General features: G+C 40.5%; 1 protein-coding gene across 1 annotated transcript in view; it reads right to left on the reverse strand.

Moving 5' to 3' along the window:
* The window catches only part of ERC2 (ELKS/RAB6-interacting/CAST family member 2), a 391348-nt gene that overhangs the window by 103233 nt on the left and 261089 nt on the right, over positions 1-27026 (reverse strand). Inside the window, exon 13 of the mRNA XM_060271028.2 lies at positions 21402-21537. Coding sequence (XP_060127011.1) covers positions 21402-21537 — 136 coding nt within the window. The remainder of the gene's footprint in view (positions 1-21401; positions 21538-27026) is intronic.

A 27026-nucleotide genomic window follows, 5' to 3' on the forward strand; every position in this document is an offset into this window, starting at 1 on the left:
ATGAAATAGGCTGATATTCAACTTTGCTGAGCACTTCTGTCACCCATTGGCTTCAATGGGATTCATGGGTTCTCAGCACTTCTGAAATTACTTTTCAATGAAAACACATTTCCTTTTTGAATATAGACTTGCATCTGTTTTCCTAAATTCACTTATACTCAATCTTTATAGACTTCCTCTGAGCTGTAAATCTACGTTACATGCTTTCTTCATTTGTTTGCTAGACAAACTGCCCTTGAGAGTTGTCCTGAATCTAAATTCTTCCACCGTTGGCCATAAAATATTTCATTGCCTCAAAGTAAGCAAAGGAGTGGGGGTAGGGAAAATGGGGTTTGCGGAAGAAATTGCCGCTTTTCAGTACAGATTGTCAAAAACAAGATGCGGAAATATAGAGAAGACAATTGGGAAGGTTAAGGGAAGTGGCCCAGCTTTCAGCTGACAGATGGAAATGAGCACAAGAGGGAGCAGGGCTTTTAAAAACAAGTTAGAGGAGACCTTTCATGAAGGAAAGTCTGCAGCTCTCAAGCAATAAGTTCTGCTTGCTGATGACGCCAGATGTTTCCATTCCTGCTCTCCAGACACTGCATTTTTCTCTGCTTCATTTCTGCAGCTTGAATGGCTTGAGCTTTGCAATGCCAGTGTACCAACAGGAATATTATTACTAAGAGAATTAAACTGCATACTTTCATCCAATATGATAAACTGTTCCTTACTACATCTACCAGCATTTTCAAGACTGTCCATGAAATTTAGGGACTGTTCACATTTTATGAACAGATGAATGCAGATTAACTTTGTAGTTTATATTGGGGTGAACACTGACCACAAGATTCACTTCAGACGCTGCTTCAGCAAAGAGCAATCTTTGGTCCGAAGTGCTTCAGGGGCAGTTTAATTTGGCTTGTGGATCTGACCCGGAACCTCGATTAAAAAAACAAAATAAAAACAAAGCTTTGTGCTTTCCTCATTCACTATTATGGGGCAATAAAAAAGGCTATTGCCTTCCTTATTTTTGACAGAACTAAATGAAATTTGACAGCATCTTAGCCCCCTTGAGTGGATAACTTCTGCCAAATTAAAATTAAGTTTGGGCTTTTTAATACTAGATATGCTTAAGATTTGATCCCCCCCCCTCCTGAAAAAAGGAACTGTCCCTGACTTTCTTTCCCCTTCCACCTCAGAACTGGATTATATTTGCAGGCATAGTAGCCGCATCTGAGGGAACAAATTCTGACAAATTTCAGAAGGGTAGATGCAACAGTTTTTCTGCAAGGGAAACCTTTACGAGGATAATGTTTTTTTAAAAAAGGATTCACTTTATCTCCCTTTCTGTTTTATGGGTAGTTTGTATGAAAACAGCATACACCCATCATAAAAGTGCCCTCAGGTAAGAAGCTTGTCACATTACAGGCAAAGATGTCCTATAGCTTTTGTGCTAGGCAATCGTAAGATTGGTTTGGAGGGGAAGGACTAAAAGGAAGTCCTTCCCCTCCTCTTGTTTTGTAGGCAGCCATTTTGTTACGAAAAGAAGCTTCACAGAAATCAACCCTGAACAGTTTCAGAAGGATGAGTACAAGGGGCATGGCGTTATGATGGACTGGGGAGGGAAAACAAGTTTCAGGCTTGTGTTCTGCTCAGTTGGTATCACAAATCACACAAACTAAGAGCAAAACTGATGGGTGGACACGGGGATTTGAAGGCCCAGCTTTTCCCAGCCAAACACCACTAGCAGAACTAGTAAAAGAGCACAAAACAGGCAAGAGCAAGGGGATATATTACTCCAACATACCCCCCCAACCCCCGAGTTAGGAGTGTGGAACTTCTGGCCCACAAGACTAATTAGGTCTGGCACAAGTACCAATTTGGCCTTCAAAGCCATTTTTCCAGAACCATGGCCTCCTGCCCCACACCTGGCACCACTGACTGACAGGCACTGGCCAAGCCTGCTAGGATGGACTGTGCTTAGGTGATCCCAGTGATGCACTTCATTATGCAGCCAGTCCCTGTTGAAAGCAGGGCTTCAAGCCTTTGCCGATGAGCTAATTTGCTTCTATACCAGTCTGAAATAACTGGAAAGGATGCCTATTAGAGCTGTGTGCAAATGGCCTCTTGAAGTTAATTGGAAGGGGAGTGGATTTCACTGCATTTATCCAGGGAGGGGAGAAATCCTCCAGCAGTATTTTGGGGAGGGGCTTGGCACCAGCAGTGACAGTAGCACACTGCTGGAAGCCCTGCCTCAACCATTGGTGGACAATATCCAGAGAAAATTATGTGAAGTAGCCTTTGCCGTCTCCCCCTAAGACAGACGAGATAAAGAAAAATCACAGAAACTTTCTCAGCTATGTTTTCTGAGAAATGCCAGCTCAACTCTACTGCAAACCTTTCCACAAAAACACCAAAAAAGGTCAAATGTGGGAGTTTTTATTTAATCACCAACAAGCATTTTTAGTATGCAAGGCATTTTAGGACCTTTTCATCCTTCAAGCTCCCTAACCATTTTGGGAAGTCAGTTATTAACCATTCACATTTTAATGATGAGGACAGGGGCTGAGAGATGCTGATACGAAATGATATGAGCTAGGACTGGAACAAATGTTTCCCCTTGTTAGATTCAAGCTTCTTTGTGCTCAACCATATCAGCTTTTCATATGCAAAAGTTAAGAATGAAAAAGGTATGTGCATGGCCCATCAGGCCCAGAATCCCACAGTAGCTGAGTACTGCAGCTGATGCTTCTATGGGCAGCTAAAAACATGCAGTGCAGAGATAAAAGTGACTACAAAAAAATAATGCATATAGAGGAACTAAAGCTCACTCATATTTAAGCTCACTCATATAACTCAGTACCTAGGGCTGCAATGTTCTGCTCACTTACTTGGAAGTAAGGGCCACTGAACTCAATGGGACTTACTAGAGATATATAGGCTTGCTCTGAATGCAACATATAAAACATATCAAGGTGACATATAAAATCAAATGCAAAGAAAACTTAAACTTGGCTGTTTTGTCCTACAGGATTTGACTTAGATTACAGTTTAAATTTATCTACTTTATTACTCAAACCTGCTTGACTGAGCTGCCACGAAACTTTAATACATATTTTAACTGCTTGACAGTCTGAGCATAAGCAGAAGGCTTTTTAATGCCAAAAGGAGGCTTAAAATGAAATTACTTTTTAACATATATATATATTTAAAAATGGATCTATAAGTAGAGCTCCATAACAGCAGAAACTGTAACTTTTTAACTGATTTTGAGAGGACAAAATACGTAGCAGTTGAGGAAACAAATCTCTAATGGTTTATCATCTACCATCAAAGCACAGTTTCTATGTGAATTTCATTTATTTCAATGGGACACACATAGGTGACACTCTCAGTGAACTCCATATCATATCTACAGGTATCAAGGTGCCCTGTGCAGCATTATATTTGAGAATTGTTTCTCTAATCAGAAGCACGAAAACATGGTATATTAATTTGGTTCACAGTTCAGAAAAGAGGTATTAAATATGCCTCCAGTACAATGCAAGGTGTTGTTGTTTTTTTTAAAATTACCATGATGGTATATATAGACTGTAACAAGTATTAGTGGTTTGTGCTTTCAATTAATTGTACTTTTATGTGGTGGTATCAAGTTTTCATCAAGTCTTCTTGGGCTAAAAATGAAACACAAAGTCCATCTAATACTAAATACTGCACAAATACAATTTCAAAAATCTTGACTTTGCAAGAAACAGTTATGTATTTTGGCTTTGGCTGTAATTCTTCATAGCTTGCATTCCTGTTTTAAAACATGCTATATATAGGCAGAATAAAATTAACCATTGTTAGCTCTTGTACACATATAAAATATATTTTACGTGTGTGTGAAAGAGAGAAATGATCTTCATTTTAACACTAGAAATTAGGAGACAACTCCTGTCCTGATTAATTAGCTCTGTCTCACTGCTCTGTTCTACCTGCCTTTCAGTTTAATTTTGAAATTGATACAGTTGTGGTTTGCCGTTTCACAGTTTGCCATTCACATGCTTTTTTCTCTTTCTCCTTATGCAGGTTGCCAATGCTAACTGTTACATATGTGATTTGACTAAAACATGGCCTCAGGATTCATTTTCATGCAATTGCACTATTGCATCAATATCACTATCGCATGTGTACATTGCTTACATCACTATACAAAAAGAAATATTGCTGCAATCACATCATGGTTCTTTTGCATGGTATTTAACCAATGTACATATGCACTCATGCACATCTGTAACCTATATTGAAAAAGGACATGAACTGAAAACTGCAGCCAACTTTGAATGCACAGTAGTATGACCTAAGTCCAGAAACAAAATATAAACAAACAAAAATGACAAATGACTAACATAGCAGTGGCACTCCACAAACCAGATCAAGTTATCCGGAACTCATAAATCAACAGATAAATTAAAATGGGGAGAACAAATTGAAACCAAGGGCTGTGTTCAAATGTTTAAAGGCAAATCTTTCTGCTTATGCTAGTGGCTCAAGTCCCCATCCAAGAAACCTAACTGTCTAATTTTCACATCTGGGCAAATGTTTCCCTGCCACTCATCGCACATCTGAGATGTAAAAAGCAACAATACCAAACACATTTCTTAAAATACAATGAATGGAACATTCACATGAAAACCCAAAGTTTTCGGACAAAAGCAGCAGTTAGCTCCCTCCTCCAAGTCTAAGGAAGTGTTACCCCAAAGTCTAGGTGCAGAGTTGAAAATCTACTTCCACTCATATTTCTCCTGGGCTGCAAGTGATATAAAATGCCCTATGAACTCCAATTCTGAGGTGAGATAATTCTCCCTGCAGGCAGGCAAACAGCGAAGAGGTCTATAGGAACAGCTTCTTCTCACAAACAGCCAACTCACAGTCGACAAGCAATTCTCATATCCCCAGGCTTTACAGCAAATATTCAAGCAACAACCAGATGTGGACCTGGGAGGCTTTGTAAAACAATCTTCAACTTTCCAACCTTTCCCCCTTCAGAAACTTGCACACACACACAGCTTATCCCCAGGACCATTCAGGGTTAGGGAAAGCGGTGCCAGTTTCTTCCTATGTTGAGGCACTGTCACTAGTGCTGCAAGCATAACTAGTGACTCTCAACATGTCAATAAGCTCCACCCTTCAATGCAGATTAAGTGCCCATGGAGTCAATTCTTCTGACAGTATCTGCTTCATATCACTAGGTGGCTGCAGTTTGAGGCTTAACATTTCCTAAATATAAATGACCATGTGTTTGTGTGTTCCTGTATCTCTGAAAAACTCTAACAGAAGGGGAAAGAATAAAAGAAAATAGGAAACAATTATCACAATTAGAGTATTTTTTTTAAAAAAAACAGGTCTTGGCTGTTACAGCTTGCATCTTCATCCAAATCTTTTCTTTGGCTTTAGTTTCCTTCCCCAATGTTGCTTTGACTTTTCAGCTCAAACAAAACCAAAGTTCAAACTGAAACTTCGCCAAAACCAAAACTGTTTTTCCAGAATCAGGGTCAAACTATGCAAAACTCAGGAGTTCCTTTTGTAACTATAAATCAAGCCAGCATTTTCAAGATGACTCATAAGCTGATTGGTATATCTGGCTTGAACTTCATTTATCACGGTTTGCTAAAGTTCTAGTCATATTCGCTTTTCGCTTGAAATTGCATCACTTTTTCCCAGAAGAGACAAGTTCAAAGCCAATGAGGTACTTAACTTTCCCTTCTGCTGATCTCAGTGTAAAGACAGCGCAGTCACTGAGATCAGGCATTCATTATCATAAGCAGTAAGAATCTCATGTGTGTTTCATTCCTTTCATATTTGCATGTTAAACAAAACGTTGGGAAGCAAGGTGAGTAAGGGCAAAGCTCATGTCAAGCTAGCAGGGCCAAAGGCAAGTTCCTTTATGTGCTGTGTTTCATCATATCCTTAACTTTGGCAGAAAACAAATACATGGACAAAGAGAAAGTTATAGCAAACTACATATGAAGTGCTGGCTGTAGGAGTCCAGAAATAAAATTTAAAAATGGAAGAACAGTAGACTGGTCTGTACAAAGAAGTCATTTCTTTGCTCTGCCCTGAATCTTCTGAAGTTCAGCTTCATGGGGTGTCCATGAGTTCTAGTGTTAGGAAAGAGGTAGAAGAACTTCTCTCTATCCACTTTCCCCATGCCATGCCTGATTTTATAAACTTCTATCATGTCACCTCTTACCTCTTTCTGAATTACTGATGCCAAGTATTCCAGAGAGGGGTAATTTTGCCTTCAGGTTGGATTTCAGCACTTCAGTGACAGACTTTTTTTTATCTACAGACCCATATTTCATATTATTTTGTTATTATTAATTTCACTAATTGTGGCACAAAATATAGAATCCAACAAACTTGTGTCCAGGAAGATTTTTTTTTATAAAGCTTTGCCTTTCTAAGTCAAAGAGACACGGTGAATATTAAGTTAATCAAAGCACCAGTGATTTAGCCCATCTTCTTGTACAAGACATTTGGATACAGAAAAATGGGGCAATTGGCCTTCCTCATGAAAGGCTACTAACATTCCTACCAACACTTACAAATCACATCTCTGCTTCAGTTCATCTATTTTCTATTTTTTATTAGCTTCTTGAAAAATATACAAAATATTGTTATAAACAGATAAATATCCAATAGATTCCATGACAAAAAAATAATAAATTATCTATGTCAAGGTATAATTTACTAGAAAAGACATTGAGGTGAATGGCTGATGTCTCCTTTCCCCTCAGACTTTAATCAACACCTGTTTTCTTTAATATAAAAATATTAAAGGCTATTGTTGAAATTTGACTGTGGTTTGATTACTGTTAAATGGGCAGCCTTTAATTTAAGGAACAACTCATTCACTGAAACCACCAAACTTTGCCAAATAGCTCCGCACCTTTATAACATTTCTACTTGGGTTAGAAGACAGATGTTTCCAGGCGTAACACACAGGCAGAAAGTGTATATTTCTACACTAAACCACAGTGTAGTTAAAACTTTAATCCTCAAACCTGCGCAAGAGTAAAAATCCCTGAAAAGTGATTAAATGAATAAACCAATAATTAAATCATATCAAGAGAGGAGCATTTCACTTAAAAAACAAAACACTGAAACCTTATGGCCGTTCCACTGTTCAGAAGACAAAGATTCAAGGATATTTTTCACCGTCTAAGCTTTTTAGAAATTGTGGCTTTCTAGTTTTTCACCAGGCTTCTTTCACAAAAAGCGCTACCAAAACAAAAACAAACCTAGCATAATGACATAGAGAAGCCGTGTGCTTCGTGTTCAGCATGTCTAATTGGCTTTGACAGCGCACCAGTAATTTAGTGCACCAAAATCAACATGGTGTACTACAACTCCTTGGTTACAGAGAGGACAAACCTGCCCCTATAGCTGGATTTTGACAATGGAAGCATTTTCAACAACCTTAAGGGCACTATCCTACACTGGCGTTCTGCTGAGGGGCTGTAGAATGTTGCAGAAACCCTGCTGTGTCACCAGGATGTCAGATGAGCTGACAAGACAGCTCCACTGGTAGAATGGCTGGAACAGGACGAAGTTGTGGGCTAAGGAATGCTGCAAGCCATGGTGGATCTGCTCTGCCTGCACACTTGGAGGCAGCAATGCTTCTAAATTCCATTTTATGGGAACCACAGGAGGAGAGAGTGGTCTTGTGCTTGAGCCAGCATGGTGTAGTGGTTAAGAGCAGTGGACTCGTAATCTGGTGAACCGGGTTTGCTTCCCAGCTCCTCCACATGCAACTGCTGGGTGACCTTGGGCTAGTCACACTTCTCTGAAGTCTCTCAGCCTCACTCACCTCACAGAGTGTTTGTTGTGGGGGAGGAAGGGAAAGGAGAATGTTAGCCGCTTTGAGACTCCTTAAGCGGAGTGAAAGGTGGGATATCAAGTCCAAACTCCTCCTCCTCCTCCTCCTCCTCCTCCTCCTCCTCCTCCTCCTCCTCCTCCTCTTCTTCTTCTTCTTCTTGAATCCTGCTTGCGGGTTTCCCACAGGCATCTGGTTTTCCACTGTGAGAACAGGATGCTGGACTAGAAGGGCAATTGGCCTGATCCATCAGGTTCTTATGTTCTTATGTGACACAAGCGAGAAGTACATTTGCCTATATCTGTTCAAACCATGGTCACTTTTCTACCAACAGCACAGGAAATTTCTCTTCCATTGACATCAATAGGGGGGGATAACTATCCCAATACCAATATACACCCCACAGCATCATCACAACAGAGCATACAACGCGGTGTAACTCAGCACCAATAAAGGCACATCGCAACCAGAATATGAACCCTACACAGCAACACAGTAACCCAAATGTCAAGATGCACAGCATAGGGCTGTATCTCTCTAGTCTCTTGTCATACACTCAGAGCTTGCAAACAGGAACTCTCATGATGGGAATTGAAGAGAAATAGTACTTTGTACAGAAAAGAAACCCTCTGCACAAAACGGCCCTGCAGGAATGGCTCGCCTGGTGGGTCAAGCCACAGCAATAGCTTCCTGACAGCAGTGTTGCTGCTGCTTTCGAGAAGGGGGATGGGCAAAGTGAGGTCAGGGCTGTGCAAACACACTGTCAGAGCCCATCCTTGCTGCTACCTCGCTCTTCCCTTTTCCTAGATTGGGGTTGAACCAGGGACCTACAACATGTAAAATGTAAACTGTTCCACCCAACTAGAATCCCCCTTGCAGCCCCTGGGCAGAAGGCCCCGTGATTTCATTTAATTGGACAAGACTATATAAACGAAAATAAGAAAGCTGGGAAGGACTGTAGCTCAGTATCAGGTGCTTGCTATGCATGCAGAATGCCCCAGGTTCAATCCCCACCATCTCCAGATAAGGGAGTCACTCCAACCCCTTGAACACTTTTTGAGCTATATCTTTTCTACGGTGAAGCGGCCACCAAGTGTGGCTGCATCATAGATTTGTAACATTGCATTACAGTACCGGCAGCTTAAATTTTAATCCTTTTCTTACTGATCCTAAACATGTAATCTGATTATTATTTTTTTAAAGCTGTGGGACATAGGTCAACATCTTCATCAAATTATCCACTATGGCCCCAAGGTCTCATTTCTGGTCAGCCACTGCCACTTCAGACCCCTTTAGCACATATATGTGAGATGCGGGAGAAAAATTGTCCCAGTTGCAATGCTGCCCATTTACTTAGTTTGGAGAGATCCCTTGGAGCTCTTTACAATCCCATGGACAATTTGGTGTCATTTGTAAACTTGTCAACCAGAACAGAGCTTGTGTTAACCTCTTATTGTTTAATCCTGCACTGAACAGCCGCTGAACAAAAACTGGTAATTTTCCATCTTACACTTTGTATCCTTAAATTATAACTACTCTGTGTTCCCAAGGAGAACAACATCGCTTTCATATTTGTGGTTTATTTCAGTATCTCCAGCATTCCTTTCTCCTGCCATCCTAGGCAATACCAGGAAACTTATCTACTAGCTCAAGGCTGCTACTGTAGATCTTTCTCCGGAGACAAAACAAAGAGAGCCTCAGCTAGCGATACAGAAGGCATCTGTCAGCATCTGCTCATTAGTGAGGTGCTTTATTGTCTGGTGTAATAAAAGTGGGTCTTATAAAACTTTCTGGGTGGGGTTTGCTTAATGAACCCCGTCAGTGGTAGCCTGGCGCAAGGGCTTCTACTTGTGCAGTGGGGCTTCCCCCCGTCTCTTCCTCCTGCATCCCCCCCCCAAATTGGCTATGGAGTGTGGGGGGCTGTCAAGAGAACCCTCTTAACCTGGGGGGGGGAGAGATTCCATGTGGTAAGCTGATATGCTATGTTTCAAATGTTTCCTTTTAGACCTTTGCTGCCACCTGCCTAACTGTGATTTTGAGGTATACGTTTTATTAGCAAAAGCTAAGTATTAAAACAAGTATCTGCCTGAGCTTTCCCTGTAATATTTTAAATCACAAGGTGTGCTAAGGTGCAAGTACTGACAATTATTTCTGTCACATTTGCTATCATCATCAATTGCGTATGAAAGCATGACTCCACTCTGTAAAACCCCTGCGAGGACAGAAGGATCTTGCTGAGTCAGACTACTTGTCTACATAGCCTAGTACCTTCTACCCTGATTGACACTGGCTTTCCAAGGGCTCAGCCCAAATGCCTCCCTAGACCTGCTAACTGAGCCAGGGGGCTGAGCTGGCGGGGTTATCTATGCAAAACCTGCTGCTACGCCATTGAGTTATGTGATCCATTGGGTCATAAAAATATTTTATGGATTATGTGTAATGAAGCACACGTAGTCAGGGAGTTGTTGCAGGTGAGCTGATTGGCAAGCTCAGCAGAGCCCTTTTTATTAGCACAATATGCACACGTTTAGGAACAGGCTGACCTTTAGCACTTTTACATCATGAGCTGACACGTATGTTTCCTCTGACATTTGCGAGTCCTGCTCCACCACGTCATGTTCCTACCAAGTGGGAAGTGAGCCTCCAAAGGGAGGCAAAGGTCACAGACAGGGGATGGCAGACTACTGAGAAAGCCAAAGGTGAGACCGAGGGCATGACAGCCGCAGATTGCTCGTGGGCAGTGGTTTGCCTCGCACCCCAAAGGTCAAGCCTTGGCTTATCTGCGCAAGCGGTGGTGTGCCTCACGCCCGGTGGCCATTCCTACATTATGCATCACCAGTAGTTTTGCTGACAAAATTTGACCTAGTCCTGTGAGGGTGAAATACATGTACCAGCAGGCTGTAGGGTCAAAACACACACAAACATGCAGATGCTGCATGATTAATTATGGGCTGGATGAACTCTGTAATATTGGAGGGATGATACCACTCATCCCCTTCATGGATCAATGCCTTGTCGTGGCGAAGGGGCTTGAATAACTCGGAGAAGCTATGAGCTATGCCATGCAGGGCCACCCAAGATGGACAGGTCATAGTGGAGAGTTTTGACTAAACGTGATCCACCTGGAGAAGGAACTGGCAAGCCACTCCAGTATCCCTGCCAAGAAAACTCCATGGACAAAGACAACAGGCATATAAAAGTTATGACGCTGGAAGATGAGCCCCTCAGGTCGGAAGGCGTCCAACATGCTACTGAGGAAGAGCGGAGGACAAGTACAAGTAGATTCAGAGCTGATGAAGCGGCTGGGCCAAAGCCGAAAGGACGCTCAGTTGCGGATATGCCTGGAAGCGAAAGGAAAGTCCGATGCTGTAAAGAAAAATATTGCATAGGAACCTGGAATGTAAGAACCATGGATGGAGGTAAGCTGGATGTGGTCAAAAATGAGATGACAAGAATAAATATCGACATCCTGGGCATCAGTGAACTAAAATGGAAGGGAATGGGCGAATTCAGTTCGGGTGACTATCATATCTACTACTGTGGGCAAGAATCCTGTAGAAGAAATGGAGTGGCCCTCATAGTCAACAAAAGAGTGGCAAAAGCTGTATTGGGATGCAATCTCAAAAATGACAGAATGATCTCGATACGAATCCAAGGCAGACCTTTTAACATCACAGTAATCCAAGTTTATGCACCAACTACCGGTGCTGAAGAAAGTGAAATTGACCAATTCTATGAAGACCTACAACACCTTCTAGAAATGACACCAAAGAAGGATGTTCTTCTCATTACAGGGGATTGGAATGCTAAAGTAGGGAATCAAGAGATAAAAGGAATAACTGGCAAGTTTGGCCTTGGAGTTCAAAATGAAGCAGGGCAAAGGCTAATAGAGTTCTGTCAAGAGAACAAGCTGGTCATCACAAACACTCTCTTCCAACAACACAAGAGACGACTCTACACATGGATATCACCAAATGGGCAGCATCGAAATCAGATTGATTATATTCTCTGCAGCCAAAGATGGAGAAGCTCTATACAGTCAGCAAAAACAAGACCTGGAGCTGACTGTAACTCAGATCATCAGCTTCTTATAGCAAAATTCCAGCTTAAACTGAAGAAAGTAGGAAAAACCACTGGGCCAGTAAGATATAATCTGAATCAAATCCCTTATGAATACACAGTGGAAGTGAGGAACAGGTTTAAGGATTTAGATTTGGTGGACAGAGTGCCTGAAGAACTATGGATGGAGGCTCGTAACATTATACAGGAGGCAGCAACGAAAACCATCCCAAGGAAAAGGAAATGCAAGAAAGCAAAATGGCTATCCAACGAGGCCTTACAAATAGCGGAGGAGAGGAGGCAAGCAAAATGCAAGGGAGATAGGGAAAGATACAGGAAACTGAATGCAGATTTCCAAAAAACAGCAAGGAGAGACAAGAGGGTCTTCTTAAATGATCAATGCAAAGAAATAGAGGAAAACAATAGAATGGGGAAAACCAGAGATCTGTTCAAGAAAATTGGAGATATGAAAGGAACATTTCGTACAAAGATTACCATAATAAAGGACAAAAGTGGTAAGGACCTAACAGAAGCAGAAGACATCAAGAAGAGGTGGCAAGAATACACAGAGGAATTATACCAGAAAGATATGGAGGTCTCGTACACCCCAGGTAGTGTGGTTGCTGACCTTGAGCCAGACATCTTGGAGAGTGAAGTCAAATGGGCCTTAGAAAGCACTGCTAATAACAAGGCCAGTGGAAGTGATGATATTCCAGCTGAACTATTTAAAATTTTAAAAGATGATGCTGTTAAGGTGCTACACCCAATATGCCAGCAAGTTTGGAAAACTCAGCAATGGCCAGAGGATTGGAGAAGATCAGTCTACATCCCAATTCCAAAGAAGGGCAGTGCCAAAGAATGCTCCAACTACCGCACAATTGCGCTCATTTCACACGCTAGCAAGGTTATGCTCAAAATTCTACAAGGCAGGCTTAGGCAGTATGTGGACCGAGAACTCCCAGAAGTGCAAGCTGGATTTCGAAAGGGCAGAGGAACCAGAGACCAAATAGCAAACATGCGCTGGATTATGGAGAAAGCTAGAGAGTTCCAGAAAAACGTCTACTTCTGCTTCATTGACTATGCAAAAGCCTTTGACTGTGTCGACCACAGCAAACTATGGCAAGTTCTTAAAGAAATGGGAGTGCCTGATCACCTCATCTGTCTCCTGAGAAATCTCTATGTGGGACAAGAAGCTACAGTTAGAACTGGATATGGAACAACTGATTGGTTCAAAATTGGGAAAGGAGTACGACAAGGTTGTATATTGTCTCCCTGCTTATTTAACTTATATGCAGAATTCATCATGCGAAAGGCTGGACTAGATGAATCCCAAGCCGGAATTAAGATTGCCGGAAGAAATATCAACAACCTCAGATATGCAGATGACACAACCTTGATGGCAGAAAGCGAGGAGGAATTAAAGAACCTTTTAATGAGGGTGAAAGAGGAGAGCGCAAAATATGGTCTGAAGCTCAACATCAAAAAAACCAAGATCATGGCCACTGGTCCCATCACCTCCTGGCAAATAGAAGGGGAAGAAATGGAGGCAGTGAGAGATTTTACTTTCTTGGGCTCCTTGATCACTGCAGATGGTGACAGCAGTCACGAAATTAAAAGACGCCTGCTTCTTGGGAGAAAAGCAATGACAAACCTAGACAGCATCTTAAAAAGCAGAGACATCACCTTGCCTACAAAGGTCCGTATAGTTAAAGCTATGGTTTTCCCAGTAGTGATGTATGGAAGTGAGAGCTGGACCATAAAGAAGGCTGATCGCCGAAGAATTGATGCTTTTGAATTGTGGTGCTGGAGGAGACTCTTGAGAGTCCCATGGACTGCAAGAAGATCAAACCTATCCATTCTTAAGGAAATCAGCCCTGAGTGCTCCCTGGAAGGACAGATCGTGAAGCTGAGGCTCCAATACTTTGGCCACCTCATGAGAAGAGAAGAATCCTTGGAAAAGACCCTGATGTTGGGAAAGATTGAGGGCACTAGGAGAAGGGGACGACAGAGGACAAGATGGTTGGACAGTGTTCTCGAAGCTACGAACATGAGTTTGACCAAACTGCGGGAGGCAGTGCAAGACAGGAGTGCCTGGCGTGCTATGGTCCATGGGGTCACGAAGAGTCGGACACGACTAAACGACTAAACAACAACAACAACGATACCACTCATATTTAGGGAGGGAGGGAAGGAAGAGGGAGAGAGAGAGAAATACTTACTTGGCCCAGTAGCAACCAGCTAAGGTTAAACTACATCTGCAAGGAGAGAAAGGGAGAGCTGGAAAGGGGACACCGTCCCCTCAATAGTGGAGTGGCAAAACAAGCTTTGTGAATTTTTATAGTTGGCTAAGATGACAGCAGCTGTTAGATTCCAATCAAACCAGAAACTAAGTTAAGAATGGGAATGTGTGGAAGAATACATGGCAAAACATGGTTCTAAAATCAAGTTATTGGTATGTATTGACTGAAGTTCATAAAGTTAAGGTTATATTATGGGAAAATGGACAATGGGGAATACATAAAGTATATCTGTAACACAATATAAAAGTAATGAATAACAAAAGAAGGTGAGCTTTGGTGGAGGGAAGTCACAAAGGTAAAAATAAGGAAAACGTATACTAACAAATAGGTACATATAGATTGTATAATGGATAACGTGGAACGTATGATAAAATGAATGGTAATATGTGTAATTGAATGTAATACTGTAAAGTAAATAATAATAATAAACATTCAGAAAGGGAGAGCTGCTGTGCTGTGGGAACTGCCCAATAGGCAACAGCAGATTGCTTTTTAAAACATACCCTGTAGGCTCGCTGGAATGGCTGAGCCTCATGGGGCCATGCAAAAGATTCAAGACGAAGGGGCTGAGATGAAACACATTAACAAGCACAATTTATCTAACGATAATAAGATCATTTATAAAGCAATGTGTTAGTAGATAACCATTTACCAGCTTACAAGCATAGAATATTTGGTATGGGGCTAGATGCACTGTGATTTTTCCCTTACACCTATTTTAATGATTTGATACAGCATTAAAAGGACAAAGCTTACCTCACTTCTTAGAAGAATAAAACTGTACTGTAATATATTAATGGAAGTAAAAGAGGTCTGGATCCCTCTGAGGGTACGATTTTAGATTACAAGAGAGTGAATCGTATTTATGAGGAAGTGACAAAATTCACAGTAGGTTTTAAAATGTCTAGTCTGCTAGTCTCTGTCAAAATAATTATGCTTTTTGGGATTTTGATGAGGACTTGAAAGGAATGATTAGTTCTAATGAGATGTGATTAATTGATGGCAATATCAGTTTGTTTCATTATTTGAGTTATAGATTTTGGTTGCTTTAAAAAAGTCTTTGGAATTTTCTTTGAAAAAAATAATTTTAATCTCATACTTTTAAATGGTTTGCTGATTTTATTACAAGTAACATGATGCTAGCTGTTTTGGAAAAAGAGTGGCAAAATATGGTGTACAGATGGAAATATATATCTCATCATATGTAGCGTTTGCAAAAGAAAAAAGAAAAACAAAACTTCTTTCCATTAAAATGTACAACTTTACTGAAAACTGTGAAATTTGCAATTTTGAAATTGCAAACTATAGAAGCTGGCTGTAAACTCTGTAAACAGTAAACCTTAGCAAATAAAATACATTTATCAAGAATGGACTGAGATCCACTTCTTAAGACACAAGTGATTGATTGCTATTTTTAATAGTGCTAAATTTCTGTCTAAATTATTGCCTTTGACACTGATTATGATTTATATAACCTTGGGTGTTTAAATTTATAACTAGTAAGATATTAGACAAGCTATAAATCAAACCAAACAGTAGAGAAATGAACTTCTTTTAGCTTTTTACATTAGGCTGTGATGTGCTGAAATGCTAACATCTTATTATAAGATTATTATTTGAGGTTATTGATGTAGAGTTGACATGTGACTTGATTTGCAGATGCCCTGCTCACTAACCTTTTGCAACTATATCTCAGTGTAAACCTGTGGTAATTATTGCTGGATAGGGAGAGTTGGTTTAAGTGAACTACTTCTTTTGATGCATGTTGAATGTGATTGCCCCCTAGAGATTACAAGAGTCCCACATGTGTAAGTTATTACATAAACATTGAGAGGAGGGGAGGGAAGAAAGAAAGGTGTATCTTACGAAAAAATTCTGTGGGTTTTGTTGCAGGTTTTTCCTAAGAACCATAATTCTTACAGTGTCTATTCATACACATGTTTAAAAATATCCAGCCTAGCATTTAAGAGCAGATACAGAGGTGTAATTCCTAAATGGAGACAGTGCCGAATTTACGTATAAGCTAAACAAGCTATAGCGTAGGGCCCCACTCTCTTGGGGGCCCCAAAAAAATTTAAAGGAAAAAACAACTGGATGTACATTTCCAAAATATAATATAAAAAACAAAATAAAACCTACATACAACAACTGTGTTTTGTGTTGTGTAGGCTCCTATTTGTTATGTGCAAATGGCTTTAGATACCTATTAGGTCCATAAATTACCACATATTCGACACAAAAAACAGCGACAATTTGTTGTTGACAAAGGACGCTGGACAGATAAAGGTCCCCATTACCTTCAGTAGCTTAGGGCCTCATCAAACCTGAATCCAGCCCTGAATGGAGGTCAGTGCTGCTTAGCAAATTGTGAAGAGGTATTTTCCTCAATGGTTAGGAATCATAAAATGTAAAATGTCATAGCTCTTTCTTAACACAGCCTGCGTATCCTTGAGTGTGCCTTTTCCATAATCGCTCTAGTTATGCAGAGCACTCTTTGGAAGGATGGGGGAATCTGCAGCCTTCATGATATTGTTGGGCTACAGCTCCCCTGTGTGGAGTGATGGCGCTGGGGCTGATGGGAGATGTAGTCCAACTAGGAATATGAAACAACAGTAACAATAAACAGGGAGGTATTATTTATGGTTGCTCTCTATCTCCGAAACTCTCTTTCTCCTGTTTCGCCAACACTTAAGCATTTGTAGAGAATACTCCAGCAAAGGAGTTGAGCTTCAGACCCTACATCTTTATCTTTAGAAGTGACTTGTGCTCTGCAGCTCTGGGACACAGGAGCTGTCCATGGTCCAGAAGATCCTGTTTCTGGCCAAGAAACTATCCCTGCCCATTTCCTGCAGCTGCTCCCCAGCAGTCTGCTTCATGACTGTTGTACTGACTTGGCCACTTCCATATTGCCTCAGCGGGCTTTTCCTGGGACCTGCGTGATCTAAAGAGTCATGACAAAAAAACCTCCGACTTGCTGGAAGAGTTTGGGCACTTGTGAAATAGCTTCTACTCTCCAATATCACTATGGAGATTGTTTAAATAAAGATTATTGTGTTTTAATACTTCTGTTGGAAGCCGCCCAGAGTGGCTGGGGAAACCCAGCCAGATGGGCGGGGTATAAATAATAAGTTATTGTTATTGTTATAGTTATAAACTGTCCAATTTTGCTACAGGTTGTTGTTGGCGTTTTCTCCAGAAACGAATGAATTGTATTTCAACAGACATGCAAATTATAAGCATAGGCCCCAAAGGACATAATTTTAATGAATGTATAAATTGAACACTGCATATAAGAGGAAGGGGCACAAAATGCCCCCCTCACCACCAGAAGACTTGTAATGGCAGGTTAGGGATGTTAGAGAATTCTGATGGGAGCATAAATGAGTGTGGAAATTGCAGCTCTCCACATATTCACTCATTGTCAGGACCAGAATTAGATGACCAGATTATATCAGGAATAATCTTTCATAAGATTTTAGCAATGTGGTGCTCAGCACTGAGATTGGAAATAATCCTTTGCCTGCTCTTTGATAGCAAACTATCAAACACTTTATGAAAACTTTCGAAGAGAAGGCAGCATTTCTCTTACATTGACTTTGATATCAAAAGGTGGCAACAGAGGCTTTCCCCTGATCTTACTATTGTGGTCCCACACAGCACTAAGATCAGACATAAATTTCTGTCCGCTTTTTAAATGCCAGGAGGCAGGAAAAGCATTTTCATGCTCTGTCCACAGCATTAATATAGGAGGTAGGTTTTTGCTGCTGCCTGTTACTATCAAAGAGCAAGCAGAGGCTTATCTTTGATCTGAGGAGCAGATTGCTGAAAACATGAATACCACCAACAAAAAAATAATTTAAATATATTAGTAGCAGGAGGTTGGTTGCCGTGCCTGAATTCATCAAAAAGAATTTCAACTTTTGACGATTCAGTCACATCTGAACCATTCAAATCTAAATATGCATCAAATCCCAAAATATGCCACTGGTCCACAAAACTCATCAACTTACATTCCTGGGGTAAATTCTCAGTCCTGTAGTTCACTCTGAAATCACTGAAATCTGTCACTTCAATAAAATATTAGCAGAGGTTCATTGCAAATTGACTGTATCCCAAGCTTAATGGAACCTCTGCTGGCCAGGTAACGACCACCCATGGTAAAAATCAGAAATTCATATTCAACTCAGATAGCCTCACATATGTAGGCTATCCAATTTAGAAGTCTTAAAACAAACTAGTTCTTATTGTCTAAGTTTGTAATTATGCTAATAAGTTTTTTAAATCTTTTGTTAAATCAGTTTGCTTTTCTAGATAAAACTTCAGAGCACTAAAACTTGAGAACAGAATGCAATAAGAATGAATATGTTAAGGCTAATTCATATATTATTCTTGTTCTTACAAAGAAAAGATGTAAAGCTACACTAAATGCTTAACCACATGGAGATGACTAACATTAGAATGCATCTATTGGCAAAAAGAAAGAGAGAGAGGAATCTCACCGAAGTGTGTGAAATTAAGAATGCACTATACATTTTGCTGAAAGGTGGACATTTTTGAGGTTGAACTTATTAGTTACACTTCCTATCCTGGCAAAATCCTTCTATAATTAAAGAAGCAGAAAAATGGCAAGAGAAGTACCCATGAACAAATCTCCAAAACTCACATAGTTGCATGATATTCTCTGCTGGCCTCTCTTTGTTTTTTGTTTCACCACTTTTGCTTTGTAAAGATACTAATGTTTAATATGCATGGGATTTTGTTGTTGTTTTTTACACTGAGCACATATAACCACTTGAAAAGAAGAAACCTTATTATCCCCAGGAAACCTACCCATTGAAAATGGACACATGTAAGATAAAATTCTGTTTTTAGGCAATGAATTAAAAAGAAAACAAACATAAAATATTGGCTCTTCCATTTCTTCATATATTAGTTCATTCATTTCACAGACTCAAGAAAAGGTGATGGGGTGAAGAGAGAGAGAGACAGAGAGAAGACAAGCCCCAAATGACAACTCTTGTCTTTTTGGATTCAAAATGAGGTTGTTTTTCCAAAAAGAGTTTGCTAAAGACTGGGAAAGAGTTTCAGATTTAAGAAATTTATACTGAGTGTAAAAATCAGCCATTCACACTGAATACTGTTGTGTGATCTCTGTAATACTAAATCTAAAGTTTAGTGGTAATGATAAATCAGAGTTGCACATAATACTTTAAATACTAGAGCATACATTTTATAAGGAGTAATGACATCTGAACGACTCCACATGGCAGCTTTCCACTGCAAGGTTCTACAGATGTATGTTGCCAATAGTCAAGCATTGGCTGAGAGCCTCGGGGGCTAAGAAGGGCCCGTCACTTCCCAGGTTGCATTTTATCTGTGGATGTGTGCTGGTGCCACTTTTGAATGGGAGCACCACTCAGTTCCCATCTGCTATTACTGACTGCCATCTCAATTTACCCAAAATGCAATGCTCTAGACTAAATCTATAGCTTTCAAAGATTTATAGGCTGGGCAGAACTTTATACAATAAAATTTTCATCCAACATGGCAACAAGATGGCAAGACCACAGTTATTCCTCTTTCTGTAATAGAATGGCCCTGTTAAAGCTTGCTACTTCTACTCATTAACTTCTGTTAATTGTGAGGCGAATACAGTGGTACCTCGACTTACAAATGCCTCGACTTCTGAAGGATTCGACCTCCAAAGTCTGCTAACCCGGAAGTATTTTCGCCGCGCACACGGTCTGTGCATGCACAGAAGCGGCGTGCACGGTCTGTGCATGCGCAAAATCGCACTTTGCACATGCGCAAAATGGACGCTTCGACTTCTGAAGTTTTTGACTTCCAAAGAGCGCCGCAGAACAGATTGCCTCCGTAAGTCGAGGTACCACTGTACAGACTTATGAGTGTAGCTGAAACTTTTTGCATACTGCTCCCTCAAATCTTATTTGCACAGGAAGGTAAATTGAACAGGCAGGAAGAATGAAAAGGATGCATCCTCATCAGAGCTTGCTTCTTAGTCTGAGCAATTCATCTTAAGAGTAAACACTCTGCCTACACTCCTACTCCCCTTTCCTGACTCCTGTCTTGGATTGTGACCTCTCTTTTAAATATAATCCAACTTCTGGCCCATCTCTTTGCTCCTCAGCAACTCAAACTTCTACCTTGCTTCCTGACTCCAGACATGACTTCTCTGGAACTTAAACTTGTCTGTTTCAAACCGTGTCTTCATCGTCCTCCCATCTTTGCAGAACATCCAGGCCCAGCTAAGGCCTGAATGAATGCTTACTTAATGACAGATGCATGTCTTTTCTCTCCCTCACCTGACAACCTGCACTGGGGAAAAATCTCCTCATTTACACAACCTATAAAGGTACAAGGGCACTGCCCTCATTTCCACCTGGCCATTCTTTGGTATCATGCAGCTGTTACACCAGCTCATGAAGTAAATTAATTAGATTGATAGAAACAGATGAAGGACCTGTCCTTTATTTTGAACAACAGCTGCAACTGAAGGACGAATTCACAGGTACAGCTTGTTCTCCTGAGCAGATAAAACTAGGTAACAAAAGATGCAGAGGCAAAACAGGTGATCAGCAGCCTCACATATTTTATATATACGTAGCTGAATTGCGCAACACTGAAGTGTAGGTAAGGAGGCCATACTGAGGGAGGGGGCTTCTCCATCTCTTCTGCCTTCTCCCCCCCCCCAACCATGTTTCACTGGTCCCCACTTTTAAAATTCCTATAACCCCTTTTCTTCTGTATTCAGATTAAAATAATACTTTCATTTCTTATGGAAGGTCCCTTGGAAAATATGAATGCAGCACAGAATGACAGCCAGAATATGCAAGCAGCCTATATCAGTTAGTTTTGCTATCTATTAAGAATGCTATAGCAGCATTTTTTTGATATACAATGGAATACAACTATATTCACCTAAACAAAATCAAATTTCATTTTTTCTTCTCATCATCATATGAAAGGTTTCCCTGATTTACACCATAATGTGCTTCTTCGCAACAAGTCAATTGCATGTTGTCTTTCTGCACCACCTTTCCAGACCTTTCCAGACCTTTGTCTATTAAGAAAAAGAGCTTTCAGTATTCCATCAGAAATCAGGTTTGGAGCACATTTACTTGTTTATTTCTTTACAACAGAACACTTCCAGAATATTTAGACAAATTAAAGCAACTCACCTGCAAATGCTGAGAGTTGTCTGTTATATTATCTTCACGTCTACGAACTTCTTCCAGCAACTGGGCATTCTTCTTCTTTTCCATTTGTTGATTGTGCTTCAGGTTTGCCACCTTCTTGTTTTGGTCCTTCATATGTCTAAGAATTGTATGCATAGGCCTGTTAATTCTAAAGGTCCAACTGACAGTACCACATAGCAAATGTGTAAACAATGGCACACGTCACTTGCTTGCTATTAGGTGCAGTTATCTAGCACATAAACTATACTGAACAGATGATCACTGAAAAAATAATCAGGTTGCACATGAAATGTAACTCTGGGTGAAAACAAGCTTACAGGTATCTCTGTTTCTTTAAACCGGTGTCTGTAGGTGTGTGATACAAGACGAAAGCATGAGGTGACTTTTTAAAAACAAAAACATGTCACTGTTTCTTTCAGTCAGGGGTGCTGTGAGACTGCTTGCACAATGGCTTTCCCTCCCCTCCTGCCAAAAATCCAAAAACATCCTCATCTCTCTGCCTTCAGGGCCATTTCCCCCCTAAACAGACACTGTGGCATCTCATTACTGGAATAACGTTCTCGGGACTATGCTGCAAATCCAAACCCGCTTTTCTATTTGCCTTTGTGCTTTGGCTGAGCTGGGCAACTGTGCTGTAAACTTGTTCTCAGATGAATGAACTTGTTAATGAAATTTGCTGTTCCCCTTTAAAACCTCTTACTGATGTATTTCACAGACAAATTTCTCTTGCTAAATGAAAAAAGCAATTCTGAAGATGAATGCTAACGTATTTAAAACAGACCAAATTCATGCCAAACATTACTAGAATAACACTGTTAATAGAATTAAATGTGTTGTTCCTTTGCAATTTTAAACTGTAAAACTTATATTCTTCAACAAAGAAAAGCAATTGTTTGAAGTTATATGGCCAGCTATTGTCATGAAAGTCTGAAAAACTAATCTTAGAACAGAGTTACTACCTGCTTGGGTTCTTAGATATTAATTTATTTGACTTTCTCATGATTCTGAGGAATTTCCTTCTTCTTATCTATATAATAATAGTCATGTGCAAATTCCAAATGAGATCTGCACACTAATCCTTTTTTGGCAAACTGAAAGGATATTTTCTAATGCCCATATGATCACTGGAATTTTTCCAGTTATCTTCTGCACTAGACACTGTAATAAGAAAATACTTAAGTTGCAATGCACATTGAGCTGATGTAGCAACTGATCCATCTTCTCATAATCTCAAAATGGGACCTAGATACTTACCATTTGCACTTAAAACCTTTTCTATGAGCATCCACTAAATAGGAGCTTTATTATGTCTTAGCATTGTTTTCATTGGAAAGCACTATCACATGGCAGAGTTTCACAGAACAGTCATCCAGGCACCAATGTTATATGAAACTAAATGAGGAATCTACACTCTACCCTAGTAACAATTCAGATTATATAATTAAAACACAGTATCTGACCAGGAAACCAGTTACTATTCCATGTCTACAATTATTTTACAAGCTCTTAAAATGGGATATAGCAATTCATATTTTTTTACCATTGGAAAATTTGAATTAGTGTCTTCTTTATTTGGAAAAAAGAATGTTACCAAAGGAAAGGCCACATAATATCATGATTAATTACTTTGTGTTAATTTTCATTCTGTGGATTCATTTACATAATTTTTAAAATCTCTCCCCGTTGGCATTTTCAAGCCCTCCTCTTCACTGCAAGTGTCTCTAAATTGTCCTAAACTTCAGTAAGCTGGTAATTTCATGTGGCCTTCAGATCATGCCCCGGGGCATAAGTAACCCAGTTTGGTAAGTAAGACCATATAATGAGTTGCAAATGCAGTGGGCACAGTTCCTGTCCTTCAATACAATGGAGTCCGATGCACAGATTGCCTCAGTTTACTCATCACCTCTTCACGAAATATCTCGCTGTGAAGCACTCGGGGTTTTTGTCAGCACCTGTTATTCCCGTCTGTTGCTGCAGCAGGCCCCACCATTGAGCTCTGCCCTAAGGCCCCCTTGACTGGTGTTTCAGTCAGTACTGCTGCAGCACCATGTCCGAGGTGCTCTGAAGCATGGCAGGAAATTTAAATAGCTGCTAAACACCATCATGGTGATCACTGTAGCACCACGGCTCATGGGGGACACAGATGTAGATGAAGGCTCACTAGATATCTCAATGCCAAGGATCCTTTTGAACCTAGAGTTTGGCCCTCTAAACTACAGCAGAGATAAGCACTTCAACATATACTAACATGGTCATTTATTTTAGAGTCGCCATATTTTTAAAAAGTGAAAATCTGGACACAAAAGAGTTTTTGAGTTACTTTTAATGAAATTCGCCGAAATCTACACTTCTGACACGGGTTGTCATACGCCCGGATTTTCCGGGACATTTCAGCATTTTCCACCCAGATGCTGTTTACAAGGGCTGAATACCGGCTATGTTTGGGAAATTCTGGATATATGGCAACCCTATTTGCCTTCTAAAGGACTACTTGTTGTGTTTTAATCATAGACAATATAACCAAGATTGCTAATTATCTGAGGAACATAGCAAATTCAATAACTCAATTTATACTTATGAAGGAGCACTCAGAAGTCTACTTCATCATGAAGACAGGGTAATATAAACTGATGGGAATATTTGATAAGAAAGAAAATAAATGGATAACCATGCTCCCCAAGATTAACTTAATTTCATAACTGTTCTTTTGCTAACATGCAGGCATTGTGTAGATCTTGCATAATATTTATGCTGAACATGTTGCGAGCCCATTCAGCTTGATTAGCTATAATTTAGAATATTCCCTGATGTGTTTTCTTAATCAGAAGGGCAGCATGCTGTTTTAATAGAAATGGAAACTAGCATGATGCAAATGCTGTTCAGTAGGAAGGCCACCAGAAAGTACAATAGGCCTACATTTTTTAGGATACCCTGGACAGCAATTTGTTAAGCTATCAGAGAACTTGATATGGATGAAGTAATGCTGTAAGAATGCTATGTTTTCACCAGGGGAGATTCAGAGTAGAAGGTGAGAACTTAACAGCTTCATACTTTTTAAAGAAAGCAGTATTTACTAAAATGGGAAGAGAACTAAGAAGCATAATAAGGCATCATTCTGGAGAATAGGACTATGAACCAAAAGCAACAACTGTGCAGTGCAATTTCCCCATTAATTTCCTTTTCTGAAACCCTCAGCCCCAAAGCGACTGCTCTCTGAGCAAACTGTTAAGATTTAATGTATCCTGCTAGAATATTACTGGCATACAGCATTGTTGAAAAATGTTGTACTTCTGAGCTTCAGTGTGCAATGACAACAAGAATCTGGCTCATCTTCAGTAATTTTTAAGACACTCATTGAATCACAGATTTATGAAAGATGCAAAGTAGGTCAAGATAAAGGAAGGATGGTATTCATTAGCCAAAGCATATAAATAAGGATAAGAACTATAAAAAGATTAAATAGACAGACAAGTATAAACATGGAAAAGATGAAGCCAAATTACCAATAAATTGGGATGTAGAGATCCTGTATAGGCTAGGCTCTTTGCCATGCGTTATGTTCGTATGGTTATTCTGTTAACACTAGGACAAATGGGTGGAATAACTTCATCTAAGCGTCACTTACTGCTATAGTCTTATGTCAGTATCTACCATAAACCGAGGTGGGGTCGGGGGAGGCCTGAGTTTGCCAACATACTGAAAGCTTTTGCAGAAATGCTCCTTGATCACTGCAGATGGTGAAAGCAGTCACAAAATTAAAAGACGCCTGCTTCTTGGGAGAAAAGCAATGACAAACCTAGACAGCATCTTAAAAAGCAGAGACATCACCTTGCCGATAAAGGTCCGTATAGTTAAAGCTGTGGTTTTCCCAGTAGTGATGTATGAAAGTGAGAGCTGGACCATAAAGAAGGCTGATTGCCGAAGAATTGATGCTTTTGAATTATGGTGCTGGAGGAGACTCTTGAGAGTCCCATGGACTGCAAGAAGATCAAACCTATCCATTCTAAAGGAAATCAGCCCCGAGTGCTCACTGGAAAGACAGATCGTGAAGCTGAGGCTCCAATACTTTGGCCACCTCATGAGAAGAGAAGACTCCCTGGAAAAGACCCTGATGTTGGGAAAGATGGAGGGCACAAGGAGAAGGGGACGACAGAGGACGAGATGGTTGGACAGTGTTCTCGAAGCTACGAACATGAGTTTGACCAAACTGCGGGAGGCAGTGCAAGACAGGAGTGCCTGGCGTGCTCTGGTCAATGGGGTCACAAAGAGTCGGACACGACTAAACAACTAAACGACAACAACAACAAAAGCACAAAAAAGCCAGTAAAACATGCTACCTCGCTGTTGTTAAAGTAAAACAATTCTTTGAAGCTGGCTGGAAACTGGAGGTGTTTTTAAACAAAAAACAAAACAAAAATCAAACACAGAGACACAGCCCTGACCAGCAGCTAGAATGGGGATGGGGATTTTCATTTTCATTACATGCTTAAATTATAATCATAAAAACACACTCAGGTGCGCCCCAATCCGAGACTTCCGGTTGGTCGCGCCGCCATCGCAGTCGGAGATTAATTCGTCGGAGTGGGTTTCAGCGCTTTAGAGGAGGGGGAAACTGCTACAGCAAAGCAGACCCCGTTTAGAAATCCCAAATTGGGCGTTTTGGGATCAGATTGTCCGGTGGGCATCCAAAAGCGAGCTCTCCCTCCCCCCGGCAGAGTCTGTTTTGAGCCGGCAAGAGCGGGGGGGCGGATTGGAGCTGCGACGCAACAGACACTACATTGCTATCTTTGAAGTGTGAAGCTGCAGGACCGCGAGGTAGTGGCGATCAACTCTTTTTGGGATTTTGGACGTTGATTTGGAATATCTGGACTAAGGGAAGAGATTTTAAAAACGGAAGTCGGTCTCTCCCTATTGATGAACTAGAAAGCAGGAATCTGACCCAAAGCCGGTGACAAAGTAGCAAAGCTTTGAAACCACCAAGGAAAGACTTTGCACTCCCCAACCTAATGCAGGGTGAAGGGGGGGGGAGTTCTTCATGAATTAAAAATCCCTGCAAACGAAAGAAAGTGAAGGGGGGGTACCCCTTTCTTAACCCTGGAATCAACACCCCAGGAGATTCAGCAAAGTTTTTTTTTTCCGAATGGGAAGTTTGACAGCTGTCAAAGAAATTGGTAAAGATTTAAACTTTGTTGCAAGAGAAACCATTAGCGGAATAACATATGTTCTGTGGAAAATTTTCTCAGCCAAGTTGGTTACGTTTTGAATACTAGAAGATTGAGACTCCATTGTTCTTTGTCCTCCTATCTTTGTTCTGCCCTTGAATGAGGCCGGAGCAGATGTTCCCCAGAGGACAGTACTGAATCTGCTGGGAGAACTGGCAGAGGGGCAACGACAATTTAGTTTACAGCTAAAAAATGTTTTGGACCAGGAATGGGAACAAGAACTAAAAGAAAATATTGAGAATGAGAAAGAAAATGAAAAGCCTGTTCCTGAGGACAATGGGCAAGAAAATAAACAAGAGGAAGCAGAAGTAGTTCGACAAGAAGAGAAGAATGAGCAAGAGTCATTGGGAACTTTGATTTGATTGGTTCTGAAATGGAAAAACAA

The sequence above is a fragment of the Zootoca vivipara genome, chromosome 2 (genome assembly GCF_965207765.1).
Source record: "Zootoca vivipara chromosome 2, rZooViv2.hap1.1, whole genome shotgun sequence".
Lineage (NCBI taxonomy): Eukaryota > Metazoa > Chordata > Lepidosauria > Squamata > Lacertidae > Zootoca > Zootoca vivipara.